Source organism: Natator depressus, chromosome 5 (assembly GCF_965152275.1).
Source record: "Natator depressus isolate rNatDep1 chromosome 5, rNatDep2.hap1, whole genome shotgun sequence".
Taxonomy (NCBI): Eukaryota; Metazoa; Chordata; order Testudines; family Cheloniidae; genus Natator; species Natator depressus.
In genome coordinates, this window is record NC_134238.1 from 20,307,511 (window position 1) to 20,323,347 (window position 15,837).

Consider the following 15,837-nt stretch of genomic DNA (forward strand, 5'->3'; position numbering starts at 1 on the left):
AAAACCCACAAAATAAATTAACACTTTAAAAAAATGTGACTGCTATCAAAATTGCCACTGTATAAATGAACCTGAATGGGAACACACAATTCAATATTTTACTAAAAGGGGAGGAGAGACTTCATTTAAAACTAGGACCTTAGACTGTGGTTCATTCAGTCTGTGCATCTCTCATGTAAATGTTTGCTAAGGGTAAACCTCAAAATGTCCCGTTTCCATTAGAAACTAAACGTGAAACCTGTCGAAATCCTGCCCGGTTGATACACAAAGGAAGAAAAAGGATTGCATGATTTCACAGAGAAACCCAGTATTGATCCATAGGTGGGAGCGTGCAACAACTCACCTTTAAACTCCGTCACACGTGATCATTCCCAAGCCCAGAAGTGCAGCTCACAGGGTATATCTTGATCATGATAGAAAATAGGTTTATTTTACAGTTTACACACTCCCACCCCCGCACCTCAAAACCACTCCCAGAAAAGGAAGAGAAATAATATGCTAATTTATTGATGTAAGAAGAGCTTCTTATTTGTGCAAGTGTGAAGTTAGTGGGGTTAGACCTTTGCATATGAACCACAGATTACAAAAGCCATTAAGAGCAGCTGTACTTCAGGATGGCTTTTTTAAAACTTCATGGAATGCTTCAGGAAATGTACAAGCACCTTGGGTATCAATGGTGACACCAACCAACTAGGGACTAAGAGCTTGCAATAGCATGAGCTCTTGTAGTGAATTATAGATGCCTGACAACCAAGGCGATCCAGCTTTATAAATATAGAGAATGAAACAATTTACTAAAAAGATCTGGCGCAAGAGGGAAGGAAGGGTCAGTTAAGAGAATACTTGCACTGACCAGAACTCTGTGAAGTTGACCCCATAACATTACTGTATATTCATGTGAGGGGATGTTTTCTCCCTGTGCAGATAGCAGGAGAAAGGGAAAGATCAAGGGAGAGTCAGAAGTGTTTTCCAGATGAATCAAACCTTTTTCTAGCCAAGATGGCACATACAGTATTTTGGACACTTTTCCTTCTTTTCTTATCAAGTTTTCTCTAACAGCTGGAAGTGGTTGGAAGGGGCTGCCTTAAGAAGACCCCCTGCTCTTCTTTTGACAGCTGATAAAAAGAAAATAGGTCACGCTTTTCAAACTTATGTCCACCCTGCCCTTAATTACTGTCTCTGTAAACAAAGGCAACATCTGCGCAACCTCAGCCTGTTCAAACCTCCAGAATAACACAGGGAGAGCAACCTGCTCCTCAAGAATCTGTTACTTTGGGGGGCAGGCAGGGGCTGTTGGCTGTAATGCCCTTTCTCTTGGTGATTGTCTTTCTTCACGGTTTACAGAGGACACAGATTCAAGGAATAGATATGGAGAGGGGCTTTTGAAGAGAGGAGGGAAAAGTGAAAGACGGGCCCTGGTCATGCCTTCCGAATCCACTGATCCATTTCAGAACAGAATTAGGACTATGCAAAAAGTGTATTACCTTCTGGAACGCAGAGATTGCAGAGCCATATGGCAGCGTGTGCTGCATAATGCCTGGCTTTTCTTGGGAGAAAAAGTGGTACACAGCTTTTTAAAAAGTCAAATGAGCCCGGAGCAGGCTGTTCAGACGTGCTGCAGAACTGGGGGGAGCTGCAAAACTTCGTCACTACAAGTAATTAGAACATGAAGCTAGACTCTTTGGGGGCATTGTGTTTACGGGGTCCTTCACTTTAGTTTAAAAAAAATCATATCTGGAGTGCCGAAAGATCCAGCTTTGTTTTGCAGTCTGCAGGGATCCAGAGAGACGGAATACTGTAATAAAGGAGCGATTTGTGAGAATAAACTTAAAACAATGCCTCTGTGCTAAGTTGGCTGGCGCTGTGCAAACGCCACCCGCCCAGACTTTGTGATGGGGTTAAAATAGTGACCCTCGGTTGGCAAGCACGGTGCAGAGACAGTTCGGAGGGGGGTGCCCTCTGCGTGACACTGAATTACAAGACAGCAGCAAACGGCCGCTTACACGAGTATTTGTGTCAAGTCACGATTGTAGCATCTTACTTTGGACTGTTACTGAGAGCAAATTCTGCGTCCTGATTCGCAGCTGCTGGGGTGGAGGTGGGGGGGGCGCTTTCCCAGGCTCGGAGACACAGCGCCTGCCTTTCCCCCGGACAAGGGGACGCTGCATCTTTAAACTCGCTCGCTCGCTCTCTCCTTGACGTTTGATTCCAGTGGGGGGGGGGGGGGGGAAGGAGCTCTGAAATCTCAGCCAAGCTTTAAGCCTCCAGTCCCACCCTTCCCCTCGCCCATTGGAGGGCTCTCCCCGACAAAGCGAGGGCTCAGCATTCCCTCCCTGGGCTCTGGCTGGGCTGCCTGTCAGTCCTGGCCCAAGCCCTGCCCAGCCGGGCTAAGCTAGGTTGTTTGAGCAGCAAACCCACTCTGGACAGCTCCAGCTACCTAAACAGAAGACGTAAGAGGAGGAAAGCGCTAGGACATGGCGAGGGAACGGCGCTGGCCCGGCTGATAGAGACTGGTGATTCCCCCCTACCCCCACCCCTCACACACACACACGCACACACCCTTCCCCCTGCCCACACACACACACACACACACACACACACAACTGAGAGGCCTTATTTTACCCCCCCCCGCCCCCCAGCTCCGAGCATCCCGCCAGCCCAGCACCCCCATGGACTGAATGAAGACTGCCTACACCGCCTATCGATGCCTCACCAAAGAGCTGGATGCCTGCGCCATGAACCCGGAGATGACAATGGACAGCCTGGGCAGTTTGCACGGGGCAGCCAGCCATGAGCAGGATTTGCTGGGCAGCCCCAGCCCGCACCACCCCAGCCGCAGCGCCGGATCGCTACGGGTCCACCCTCCTCCTTCGCACCAGGACTTAGCTTCTGCCTCGTCCCGCTCGGCCATGGTGTCCAGCATGGCTTCCCTGCTCGACGGGGCAGGGGATTACCGCCCGGAGCTGTCCATCCCCCTCCACCATGCCATGAGCATGCCCTGCGACTCCTCGCCCCCTGGCATGGGCATGAGCAGCACCTACACCACTCTGACTCCGCTCCAGCCCCTGCCGCCCATCTCCACCGTCTCCGACAAGTTCCACCACCCCCATCACCACCCCCATGCCCACCACCCCCATCACCACCACCACCACCAGCGCCTCTCCGGCAATGTCAGCGGGAGCTTCACCCTGATGAGGGACGAGCGGGGGCTGCCGGCCATGAACAACCTCTACAGCCCCTACAAGGAGATGTCCGGCATGGGGCAGAGCCTGTCCCCCTTGGCTGGCACCCCCCTGGGCAACGGATTGGGGTCCATCCACAACACCCAGCAGAGCATCCATACCTATGGACCCCCCAGCCACGACAAGATGCTCAGCCCCAACTTCGATGCCCACACTGCCATGCTGGCCAGGGGTGAGCAGCACCTCTCCCGGGGGCTGGCTACCCCCCCTGCGGCCATGATGTCCCACTTAAACGGTATGCACCATCCTGGACACCCTGGCCATGCTCAGCCTCACGGGCCCGTGTTGGCTTCCAGCCGGGAAAGGCCGCCCTCCTCCTCCGGATCTCAAGTTAACAACTCTGGGCAGTTAGAAGAGATCAACACCAAAGAAGTGGCCCAAAGGATCACTGCAGAGCTGAAGCGCTACAGCATCCCCCAGGCGATTTTTGCCCAGAGGGTGCTGTGCCGTTCTCAGGGGACCCTTTCAGACCTTCTAAGGAACCCTAAACCTTGGAGTAAGCTGAAATCTGGCAGGGAGACGTTCAGGAGAATGTGGAAATGGCTGCAGGAACCCGAGTTCCAGAGAATGTCAGCCTTAAGACTTGCAGGTGAGTTCTGGCATCAGTAATACGATCTCTGTGCACATGCAAATAGACAAAGCGTCCCAGGGAAAGAGCCACTGAAAAGTGTAGTGTGATGCTGCCGGTACAGGCTTTAGGCACAGCCTAGTGCTTGATTCAAGGGGCTGGTTTTTTAAGGAGCTGCACGATGAATAGATTGCCCTTGTCTTGATTTAACGTCTCCCTTTAATAGTCTTAATCTGACTACTTCGAGCTACTGGGTGCTACGAGACTGGCTTGTCTGGTGGCACTGCTAAGAGGACAATGGTTTGGATGTTTTGTTTTCACCCTGCTCTGTAATCTTTACACATGATCTGGGCTAGAACAGTGCCGAGTTTTTGACATTTCCTATTGCACTTGGAAAAGCCCCAATACACCCAGCAAAAGGCTCTTCAGTTTTGACCCACGATAAGGATGCATGGTAGGTACATTGCATCCTTATTTCTAGGGTAGAGGTGTTTTGTTTTGTTTATTTCTCTCGGAAAACTTCCTTGGACATAACGAGAGGTCCCGGGGTGGTGTCGGATGTATTTTATCAATTTTAGGAGAGGAAAAAGCAACAGATCCTGGGAAATCTCATATAAAGAATGACGCATTTTGTGAGGGGCAGTTTTAGAATAGCTGTTCTCCAGGCTTTGAGTGCTTCCGTTTGATATTTTTTACCCACAGCGCCAGTATCTTTCATTTCTGGTAGTAGTAGCCGTAGCATCAACGCATTTATTAGACAAATCACAAAATGTGTATTTCCTTTGCACGGCCGAGGTTGTGTGAATCATTTTCAAGTCTCCTAGATTCCTCAGTGAAAGGAAGCACATTAGGAGTGTGATACATTACGCGCCGAGAAATTAAGCTATAGGTTATTGCATGCAAAAGTATAAGGCTGCAATACCCTCTTTGCAGTCACGGGCGCTTATTTTTGTACAGAGCAGAGAGCTGGATTTGAAGCCGAGGGAGAAGACAATCACACTTGGTACATTGTTCTAATGTGAGGTGAGCTGTTTTGTGCTCCCTCTGCTGTAATCAAAGAGAAGTACAACCCTCTATTGTTCTAAGATTACAAGAAATCGTCCATTAAGGCTGCTTTTCGAGGGGGAGTGGGGGATAATAATACAGATGGTTGGAAAATAAATCGCTTTCTGGAAAAGTGTACATGGGATTATGTATAGATGTTTCTTTCCTTGATATAGTGTGCAGTGGAGGAGCGAACCGATAGAGTATTTATGCTTCAAAAAATAGACTTGTCAAGACTGGAAAAACCTATATTCTGGGGGGGGGGGGGGGGAGAGATCTCTTTTCATACAGAGAGGAGAAAGTGACTGCCTAGAGGAACATCTGCAGTCCTTTCAGCATTGCTTTGGCTCTACATCTGGAAAGAAAGACATGCCGGCAAGAATTAACATATCTGCATTAATTGGAATTTGCTTCACTGTCCCATCACATTTTAACATAATACATAAAATATTGGCAACCTGTTTTTGACACATACTAGCCCTTTACCACAAACTTGTTCCCATTATATATATATAATAGTGTGTGTGGCTCGTTTTTATAATGTGACAGCTGCGTATTTACAAGTGCATTTTAGAAGGGATTTCTTCTCTGACAACTACCTAGTTCACCTGTGGTTGGATTGATTCCAATCTGTACCAAGTAATCGTTTGGTATTATTGATTAGCAGAGGGCAAATAGGAAACAACCTTTCGGAAAGATTACTTTTTGCTTCAAAAGCCACCCTCCATTTGTGCGCAGAGGGGGTGGTGGTGGTTGTTGTGTTTTCCTGGTTGTGTCAAATCCTGAGTGAAGTTCTTTCTGGAGCTTCTGATATGATTTCTTACTAATTATAATTATTGATTAATATTAATTGTTATTATTATTACCCACTACATCGTGGAAATAAACGCAAAAGGTAGGGGAAGTTGTGTGCGTTGTTGTTGTTAACAATGTCCCATTGAAACCTGGTGTGAGATTTGAAATCCTTTGTTTCTAGTTGTGTGTGTGTGTGTGTGTGTGTGTGTAGTTCCACACTTTCTAACAAAGCTTTTTGGAAACACTGTACAATGAAAGGCAAGTTCCACTCCCTTCCTCTTTTCTCATTCGGTCTTAGGGACAATTCATGTGTGAGAAGTCCAGAGTGAATAGATCTCTTCGGCCTATCTCAGTGGTCGGTGGGACTCTTGCAGTGCGTCGCTGGTAGTGGTGTAGCTGATATGGCAAGCTTTGTGTGAACCACGATTTCCCCCCCAAGTGCAATGTACAAAACAGAGAAGTTGGGGCTCTATTCCGATTCATTTAGAGATACCGTTTGGAATTGGTCAGAGTTGCTAAAATTGCAGGATAAGGTCTGATCGTTCACTTGAAGTCTTGAATAAAGAAAAGAGGCATATAAAATATATTGCTCTTGAGAGGCGGTTAAATAGATGCATACAAGTATCCGGATTGTATCTAGTATCTAAAGTAAGGTGAGATTTTGCCATTTATTGTGTGGTTTTATTAGCAACAACAAGTGGGTTAAGGACTTCCTGTATATCATCGGAGACTATTTTTTCGGTCAATAGATCACTCTCCTGTAGTAAGATATGCCGTAGCGGGGATTTGGGTGAGTAGGTATTATGTACCCAGTGTAGCTACAGGGGCTGGGGGCTGGGGGGAGAACAGAAGCCATCTCTCCATGCATTATTGATAGAAATCTCTGCACGCCCCACAACTGGAGATGCCAGCGTCACTTTGGTTTGGGTTAAACAGGCACAAACCCGGAGCCTCTGCTTTCGGATCTATGTCCACCACTGAGGGCCTTAGAGATTTTCTGGGGGAAGGTGGCGGCCGAAAGCCACCTGGGTACATTCATTTTTACAGCAGCGCTGTGGGCTTGGTTATTTTTCCCCCTTCGATTCCTATGGCCCCGTCTGGCCAGGGGAGGAGAGAAAGAGCACGGGACTGGGAAGGTGATTTTGTTCTTGACTTCGTAGGCTATTAAAAATTCATGGTATCTTCTCTAACACACCCAGGGCGAGAGGGGGTTGTGTGTTTATCCCTTCGCCTTTTCAGCATTATGAACGTATCTCGCCGCAGAGTCTGTGTGTGTCTGCGGCTCTGGGATCCTGGAAGTAGAATCAATTTTGGGATCTTTTCGGAGGGAGGCTCTCAGGAGTGCGACGTACGTTTAATGTTACTAATCAAATTATGATGCCTTCGAAGCGGGAGAGATCACGCGTTAATGGTTTTCACCTTTGTGATACAATCACTTACGCGCGCGCACACGAAATTGAACGATTTTCAATTAGGGAAACATCACTAGTGGAGGCAGAGGAGATCTGCATACAGTAATGAGGTGACGAATATGCCAGTCGCCTTATCTACATTGGGGAAGAAAATTAAAACTAAAGCCGGTCATCTGCTACAAGAACAGGAGGACTTGTGGCACCTTAGAGACTAACACATTTATTTGAGCCTAAGCTTTCGTGGGCTACAGCTCACTTCATCGGATGCATGCAGTGGAAAGTACAGTCATGAATGCATCCGATGAAGTGAGCTGTAGCTCACAAAAGCTTAGGCTCAAATAAATGTGTTAGTCTCTAAGGTGCCACAAGTCCTCCTGTTCTTTTTGCGAATACAGACTACCACGGCTGCTACTCTGAAACCTGTCATCTGCTTTTGCTTTCATGGGGGAGGGGTAACTTGTGGCGCTAATTCTAACATGCGACTTTTCCTTCAGTTAGCTCATTTAGGACATTGTCATTTCGATTAACATCCAGCGTGTCCCAGCCTCCGTCCCTCGACGAAAGAGTGCCGTTCGCGTGGCGGATGCACACGCCAGATCCCTGCAACTGGCGTTGTTTTCTCGGCCCAGTTAGACACATGGTCCCTTTGACACCAAAGGAAAGAGCAATCATGGTTAGGTGGCGAACTCCACGTTCCAGACCCTGTCCTGCTCCTGTTGAAGTCAATGGGATTTCGGCTGCTTTCTGGGACGGCAGGGTTGGGCTGTAACTTTTCATATTTGAAGCCCTGTTAATTTATGCTAACCGCCCCCCTTCCAGCTAAACCGAGAGAGGGTAGAAAAGAGGTAAAGGGACACATCTAATAGTTGTTAATGATTATGGATAAGATTTCCTAATATTTTAACCTATTCCTATAATTACATTAGACAGAGAGTTCACATTTCTCTGCAGCTATGTCAGTGAGAGAAGAGACATTTATGAATATGTTTATGTGTGTGTGTGTGTGGACACATAGAATCTCAGCTCTAGCTGCACATATGGGAATAGCCTTATGCCTGTATGTGTAGCCACATCTTATCCTATAATATCATATTGCAATATTCTATTATAACCAATGAAAAACACAATCCTGTACCTACGGTGTCAAGTCACTTGAGTCAATATGCACCTTCCGCCCTATAGAAACGTGCATTAACATTTGTACATAACCCAGACATACTTTTGCTTGATGGGCTGATCAAATTAATAATTGAAGGGCTAGCTCACTACTGTCCTTGTCTTTTCGAGTCCCCTGTGAATCAATAACACCTTTCTAATATGCATTAGTGCTGGGTCCCTGAGAGCATTGAGGGTAGGAGAGAGAGAACACCACACGCGAAATAACCTGGGGAACAGGATCCCATAAAGCGAGAAGGCTCCAACATTTATTTTTATTCCAGTCTTTCCAACCATGTGGTTATGTCACTTTTCTCAAACAAATGTGTATATGGAGAGAGATCGATGCTGATAATGTTTAGAAGATTAAAAGAGCATTAATGCTGGCAACAGTAACATAAACGTGTGGACCCAGTTTTCATTGATCTGGAACCTGATCCGGCTTGTTTCCAGTAAAGCTGATGGCTCTGGCTTTCCCAGCACAAGACTGCCCTATCGTGTGTGTGTGTGTGTGTGTGTGTCGCAATCCTTCCCTCTCCCCATACCTTGCGAACCTTCCCAAAACGTTGGCTGAGCAGATTGTGAAAGATAATGGCCAACATGGCGATTCACCCTACAAGCCACGTTTCGGTTCCCCGAGGGAGCCGATCCTGCAGCCCTGTGGGGAAGCAGGCTGCAGGTCGGGCCTCGGGTTCGCTCTCAGCTCTCCCCCAGGAGTGGTGCCAAGAGGCGACCATACGGCGGGGTGCTTTGCTTCAGTGCGGTACTAAGCTAGCAGAAGGACAGGCCGGCGTTAGAGGGGAGGCTTTTCACTTGGACCAGTACAAAAATGACCCCCGTGCCTGTCTCATCCTCCTAGGAGATGGCTCAGTGTGAAAGCTGCCAGCTCCGGACAGAAGCTGTCTGACACGGCGTCAGGCTAATGGGGACAGATTGAAGTGGGGCTTCCATCACCCCTCTTCCCAATGCCTTCTCTCAGCCCCCAAATCTGGACAGTTGCTGCGGTGCATGCGCAGTCGTTGCTTTCCCTAACTTTGCTTAAAAACTCTGCATACTATAAATGACTGTATGTAGGTGATGTCCATGTACATACAGCAAGCCAGCCGTAACTAGTCACAGGAGCTAACAAGGAGTGTATGCTCTTAGACCAATACAGAGGGTTTTAAAAACTCCCTACACAGGTAAATTACACAGTAGACAGTTGCTGTCTGAGCAATAACAAACATTTTACACACTTCTAAATAATCGGCCTTCTTTTTGTTTTTCTACTTCTTTATGCTCATTTTTTCAAAGCTTCAATACAATCAAATATTTTGGGGGTAACGATCCGATGAAACCACACAAAAGTTTCAGCGTTAAGGGTTTATTTGACATCCCTGTGTAGTCTAGCGGCGAGGGAATGGAAATTATTTCACTTCTTGACCCCAGAGGACTATGGCCTCTGAAAGCCCTACCCAAAATTGTGAATAAGGCGGAAATTCCAACTTTAAACTTGGATTTCTTTCTTTCTTTCTTTCTTTCTTTCTTTCTTTCTTTCTTTCTTTCTTTCTTTCTTTCAGGTTTAGGTAAAAATTTATACATTTGATCTCTCTCTCTCTAACTCTGTGTGTGTTTGTGTGGCACACTCACGCACAACACACACGTTCTTGCTATATAGTTCTTTCCACCCTTCTCCCAAAAATATTTCAGTTCAGAACAAAACCAGATGTATACAGTGGATCCGAGTTCGTTTGTTTGTGGCTAAGATGGAGCCTCAAAATGAGATGGATGGTGGGGTTTTGCGTTTGTTTGTTCGTTCGTTTGGTTTGTTTGTTTGTTTTGATAATTCGTTTTTTAAGGGTATTTAGATCGCCATCTAAAGAATTTTGTGTTTTGAATTGGAAGTAGCCAAGCATTCTTTAAATAAAAAAAACCTTTACATATGACAAACTAAAACCAAACATAAAAACTCAGCAACGACAAATCTGTCTCCCCCCGATTCTCCTTCTAAATGGTGCTCTCCAGGTGTTTTTTCCCTCGTGGGTAGGTGGATAGCCTCTGGGACGGAGGGAGTTCTGCAAAGGACTTGTTTGTCGTTTCATTTTTGTGGCTTCCTGCACAGAATAGTTTGGCAAGTCCCTCAAGCCGTGGTTTTCAGCTGATCTGAGCCGGGCTCCCAGGCAGGTAAAGTCTGCTGGAAGATCCTAGCTAGCCGGGTGTAGAAGAGGGGAACGGCTTAGCCCAGACCTAGCCCCTGTACAATGTCCGATGAGACGTGATGGGGCAAGGCAGCTTTGGATTTCCATTCGTGCCACGAGTGTGTTCCTGCCGCTTATCCTTCTCCAATCGCATTACCGCATTGCCACCGGCTCTGGAGCTAGCTGCTGTCTGGAAACACAAGTCTCCCCCAGCGCTGTCGGTGCAGGGAGGGGTCACCTCCACGGATCCGGGGTGCTCTGTGAACCTGCAAAATCTCGGAGCTGGCAGAGTGGGCTGGAAGATACAGATGGTCTATACTGTACTCTGGCTCCCCGGTAAAACCAGGGCGCGTTTACTCCCTGACCTCAGGTGGTAACAGTGAAACGCCCTTGATGGGTTTTGTGTGTGTGTGTAATATATTTAATTATTGCTTATAAATCCTACCCCCTCCCTCCAGCAGCCCACTTTCTGTAACCGTGGCCTACGCATTTTGTTGCTTGCCTTTAGGGCATTGCAAGCAGGGAGCCCCACCGGCTCAGGGAGCTCGTTGAGGGCAGAGCTCTCGTGCCAAGAGTGCCCTGTTTCACGCACATCCCATCCCAGCACCCATCTGTGCCATGTGTCCGTCCAGCCTGGCCCCTGATTCTCCCGGGGAGAGGAGACCCGCGTACGCAGGCCCGGAGAGATTCCCAGCGGGGAAGGACCTTTGTAAAAGACAGCGTCCTCCGGGCCATGGATCTCCGGCCAGCCCGTGTGACCATGCAGCCTCGCTGCCTCAGTGTTTGCTTTTCCCTTCTCCTCTTTCTTCTTCTTTCGACCCTGACTCTCCCCTTGAATGAGAGGAAGAACCCAAACGCTGCCCAGGTTACAATAACACTGCCACCGCATGCTGTCCTCTTTCCTGCCAGCTCTACTCAAATGTAGCTAAGCTGTGTTGTCTTCCGGGAGAACCCCGTCCCTGCTCGTCAGGGAACGCGAGCGGTGCGGCTGTTCCTAGTGTTTATTTTTTTCATGGATTATGAAGAGGTCGGTTGCTCATCTCCAACCGTTTCTGTACTTGAATTATCAGAATTGCTTAATAGCTTTATGGCCTTCCGTGCATAGATATCAAACTATCTGCAGTGTTTGCCCAGCTCTTAGAGATGTATAAGAAGCTCAGGCGGTACAGATTTCAGTCATGATCTCGGATTTATGGAACATAAATATAGCTAAAGCTCACTATACATAGATCTCTATGGGTCAAATCCCATTCATTTTGCAGCTGATTTTAATAAGGCCAAGATTTGGCTCCCATGTCTCCCTTAAGGAATTAGTTGTTCATCAAATGTTTTGAAGACACAAGAACATTATTTCCATTGTCTCAGTGTGTGCGCATGTGTGTACAAATCTTTCCAAAAGTTTTCTATAGTGTGAGGTCCTATACGTATTAAAAGGAGGAAGCTTGAGATAGTAATATTCTAAGGAAAGGCCAGAATCTCAAATAACAGTTGTCAGAATGTCTAAAAATAGACATAAGAGTTTATGGACCGCATTGCACACAAAGGGACCAGTTTGTAATGCTTACCAGGATACAACTCCCATTGTTTTCACTGGGAATTTTTTATTTCTAAGGCCTGCAGATTCAGGCCCAAAATATTCAAAGGGAAGACATATTTGTATTCATGCAGGGCTGCTCTATATCATTTTCGGATGAATTATTCTCAACAGGCAGGCAGACATTGTTTGGGTTATAAGCATACCTCTAAAGTAATTTAAACACACTTGGGCCTTAGCTCATGTAATCAAATATACATATACTTTTTCCTGTAGGAAGAAAATAGTTTAAATGTATATAGTCTATATTTACTTTGGCAGCATGTCACAAATACTAATCATATGGAACGAGGAAAGGGAATGGGAACATGTCAGGAAAAAGAATCATACTTTTTGTAGAGGACAAAATAACTATATTTGTTTTTAACGAGGAAGGAATGTGCATTCCTGTGTATCCACCTCCCTTTTTCAGAGTGTGTTTATCATCTCAGTATGTAACGTAGGCACTCCTGTCATCGATTAATTTCTGTTAATATTAAATTGATCAGGAACCTGCAAACCTTACTTAACCAAAAGTCCCACTGAAGCCAGTGGGACATTTGCCTGAATAAACAGTGCAGGATCAGGTCTTATGAATAATAAAATAGCCATTTGCAATTGGAGTCCTGCCTGTTGAGGACTGCTGGCTCAGGAGCGGCCAAAGTGCTGGTTCTACAGAGCTGTCCAGTAGCTTCCCCAGTCAGCTGGTTTTGGTTTGGATTCTTTGGACCCGATTCTAATCTCCCTGACACAGAGTGCAGTAGCAGCAACGCTACTGAAGTCAATGGATTTACACTGGTGCAAAACAGGTAAGAGATCAGAGTTAGGCCCAGTACATTGGTTTGAATGCTCAGACCCTGACCCTGCTCTGTCTGAAGTCATTGGCAAAGCTTCCATTCATTTCAGTGGGAGCAAAAGCAGGCTGTTTGTTTAGTGATTGTGCATTACTACCCTTTTTGAATTTTACTGATTTAAATGTACTTTCGTGCAGTGTTCGGAGGTGCCTGTGTTATTAATTAGTTAATTATGCCATTAAGTGAATGGCTAAAGTCAATTTGTTAAAAATAATAACAATAATAATAACGAATAATAATAATGACTCAAGCATGGCCTGTGTTGACTGTAGGTTCCAATGTTCCTATGTCCTTGGACCAGACTTTCACATTAAAGATAAGAGGGCAGCTTCAATCTGCTCCATTTTATGCAAATTGATATGACCCTGGGACTTCTGCCCAGTTTCCAGTACAGCTACCTCAACTTGCAAACTTCTCATCTCCCTGGTCTACACGGGAATTCTCTGAGTCTGTTAGAGAATCTGTTGTAAACACAGATCCATTGATTTGCATTTGTCAGAGAGGAAAGTTAAACCAGTGAAAAGAGAAGCTCTTTACTGTTTTATGCAGGGCCAGGGAAACCTTTTGTGTTGATCCTATTGATCCAATCTTTCCCTTTAAGGAAACCACATAGTTAAAGACACCCCATTCAATAGATTTAGCCTTCATGCTTGCAATATTCTTTTAAGTGGTCTCATGTAGGGTAGTATGGCAGCATTAAACCTGAGATCTAAACAAAAGGCAAGATAGAAAAATACAATGGGATTTTAAATATTAGAAAACTAAGGGCCCATCCTGCAGCCTTTGTCCCAGTAAAACTTCCATTAAAGTCAATGTTGAAGTCAGTGGGAGTTCTGGCTGAGAAAGGACTCGAAGGGCCAAGCCCTAAAATATTTGCCAAAATGTGCAATTATTTCTCCTTCAGATATGTTAATTTTTATTGAGTCTTTAGTGTATTTACATGTACAAATATTCTTACAAATTGTAAGGTAGCCTTAATACATGTGTTTTTCACTTGTATTTCAATGACAATTGGTTTTTCAAATGTATGTCCAGGCCAGAATTTTGAACTGCTCTATTTAAGTATAGAATATATTGAAACCAATGGATTTGCAACCATTTGCATCAGCTGAGATCTCTTCCATACAGTTTTCATGTGGCATTTTGGGGGTAGATACGATGTTAGATGGGCCCTGGCAAAAGTCCATAGGATTGTAAGAATAAGATAATACAGGACATAGTACAGGAATGACTGCTACATTCCTTGGATAATACTAACGTGTTATGCTAATTCCAATAACTACAACCTGTGAAAGGCCCTTTTGCTTACCGCACTAATCTGCTAGATCAGCCTCACTAATTCTGTGCCTTTTAACTGCATGAATAACAAATAAGGAGACATTCTGTTTTAATTCTCTATTTGATCTGGGCTTAATAGTGCAGTTCTTAAATTTTTGTCAGGATGAAAAATATTAATGATCCCTAGGTGAGTTAATGTATTTATCTGTTTAGGGAGTTCAAAGGGCAGAGTTCAACTATGGTTCAGGTTAATTGAACACAAAGCCATATCCTAATGTCTGTGTTGACTGCGAGGTACTAAAAGTCTGAATATTATCACTTAAAAGGTGCACCAAATCTCTGTTAAGCAAATACTGCACCAAATGTAAGGTAAGCAGACATATGAAGAATGCAATTAAAATGGCTCTCATTACAAAGTCTTAGGCAAGCTACCAAGCTCAACTTGGTTATGAAATGCCTGGTAAAACCTTTGAGTCCCCTTGGGTGAGAAGTGTTTTCTCATTGGAAAATTGCTTTATTGGTACCAGTGACCTGTAGAGCAGCTGCTGCAGCTTGGACTGAAAATCAGCTCTCAGAATAATGTGCTCCTATTAAAATGGATAAGACATTTGTTTACACAGTCAGGGCTTGCAGAAAGTGCAGTTAACCCCATCCAAATTGTTTACTGCTTTGAAAAGTCAATGGTCACAATTAGCCCTCGTGTACAAAAAATGATAGTTCACAGGGAGGGCAAAACACTGTGTAAGACCAATCCTGCACTCTGTAAATACTTCTGATTTTTCTGGGCTGATCAGCAAAGTGCTTGCATAACTTATTTGCATTTCCTGATTGCTGAATCATGTTGCTGATGATGAAACATTTTTATACCTAAATTCCATCAGTGATTCATCTGTGCAAAATACTCCCACTGACCACTTTTTATTTATATTCACTTGATCACTGTGCATTTCAGCAAACACGAATGTGCAAACAGTGCTTCTATTTGGAATATAGTCTGGATAAATGCAGGATCAAGATAAAGACAAATATGCAAAAACTGCTGGAGACAGGCACTGAATTCTGAGCTACTATTTTCCCAGCAGAGGTGGAAGAGAGTCCCTTCCAGCTCTGAACCATAGCACCACCTATTGGTGGCTTTATTGTCACACGAAAAATGCCACACCGGGTCAGACCAAGGGTCCATGGAGCCCAGTATCTGACAGTGGGCATTCCCAGATGCTTCAGAGGGAATGAACAGAACAGGAGAATTTCAAGTGATCCATCCTCCATCGTCCAGTTGCAGCTTCGAGCAGTTGGAGGTTCAGGGAAACCTGAGCATGGGGTTGCATCCCTGGCCATCCTGGCTAATAGCCATTGATAGACCTATCCTCCATGAACTAATCTAATTATTTTTTATCCTTGTTATATGTTTGGCCTTCACAACATCCCCAGGCAATGAGTTCCGCAGATTGACTGTATGCTGTGTGAGGAAGTACTTCCTTATGTTTTGTTTTAAACCTGCTGCCTACTAATTTTATTGGGTTACCCCCAGTTCTTGCGTTATGTGAAGGGGTAAATAACACTTCCTTATTCACTTTCTCCCCACCAGGCATGATTTTATACACCTCTATCATACCCCCACTTAGTCATCTGTTTTCTAAGGTGAACCCATTCTCTTTAATCTCTCCTTGTATGGAAGCTGCTCCATACCCCTAATCACTTTCGTTGCCCTTCTCCAATTCTAATATATGTTTTTTGAG

At 45.3% G+C, this 15,837-nt stretch overlaps 1 protein-coding gene across 1 annotated transcript in view; it reads left to right on the top strand.

The window, feature by feature from the left end:
- The first annotated feature begins 2,678 nt into the window (after positions 1-2,678).
- ONECUT2 (one cut homeobox 2) overlaps positions 2,679-15,837 on the top strand; it is a 45,076-nt gene continuing 31,917 nt past the window's right edge. The window contains exon 1 of the mRNA XM_074953903.1: positions 2,679-3,831. Coding sequence (XP_074810004.1) covers positions 2,679-3,831 — 1,153 coding nt within the window. The remainder of the gene's footprint in view (positions 3,832-15,837) is intronic.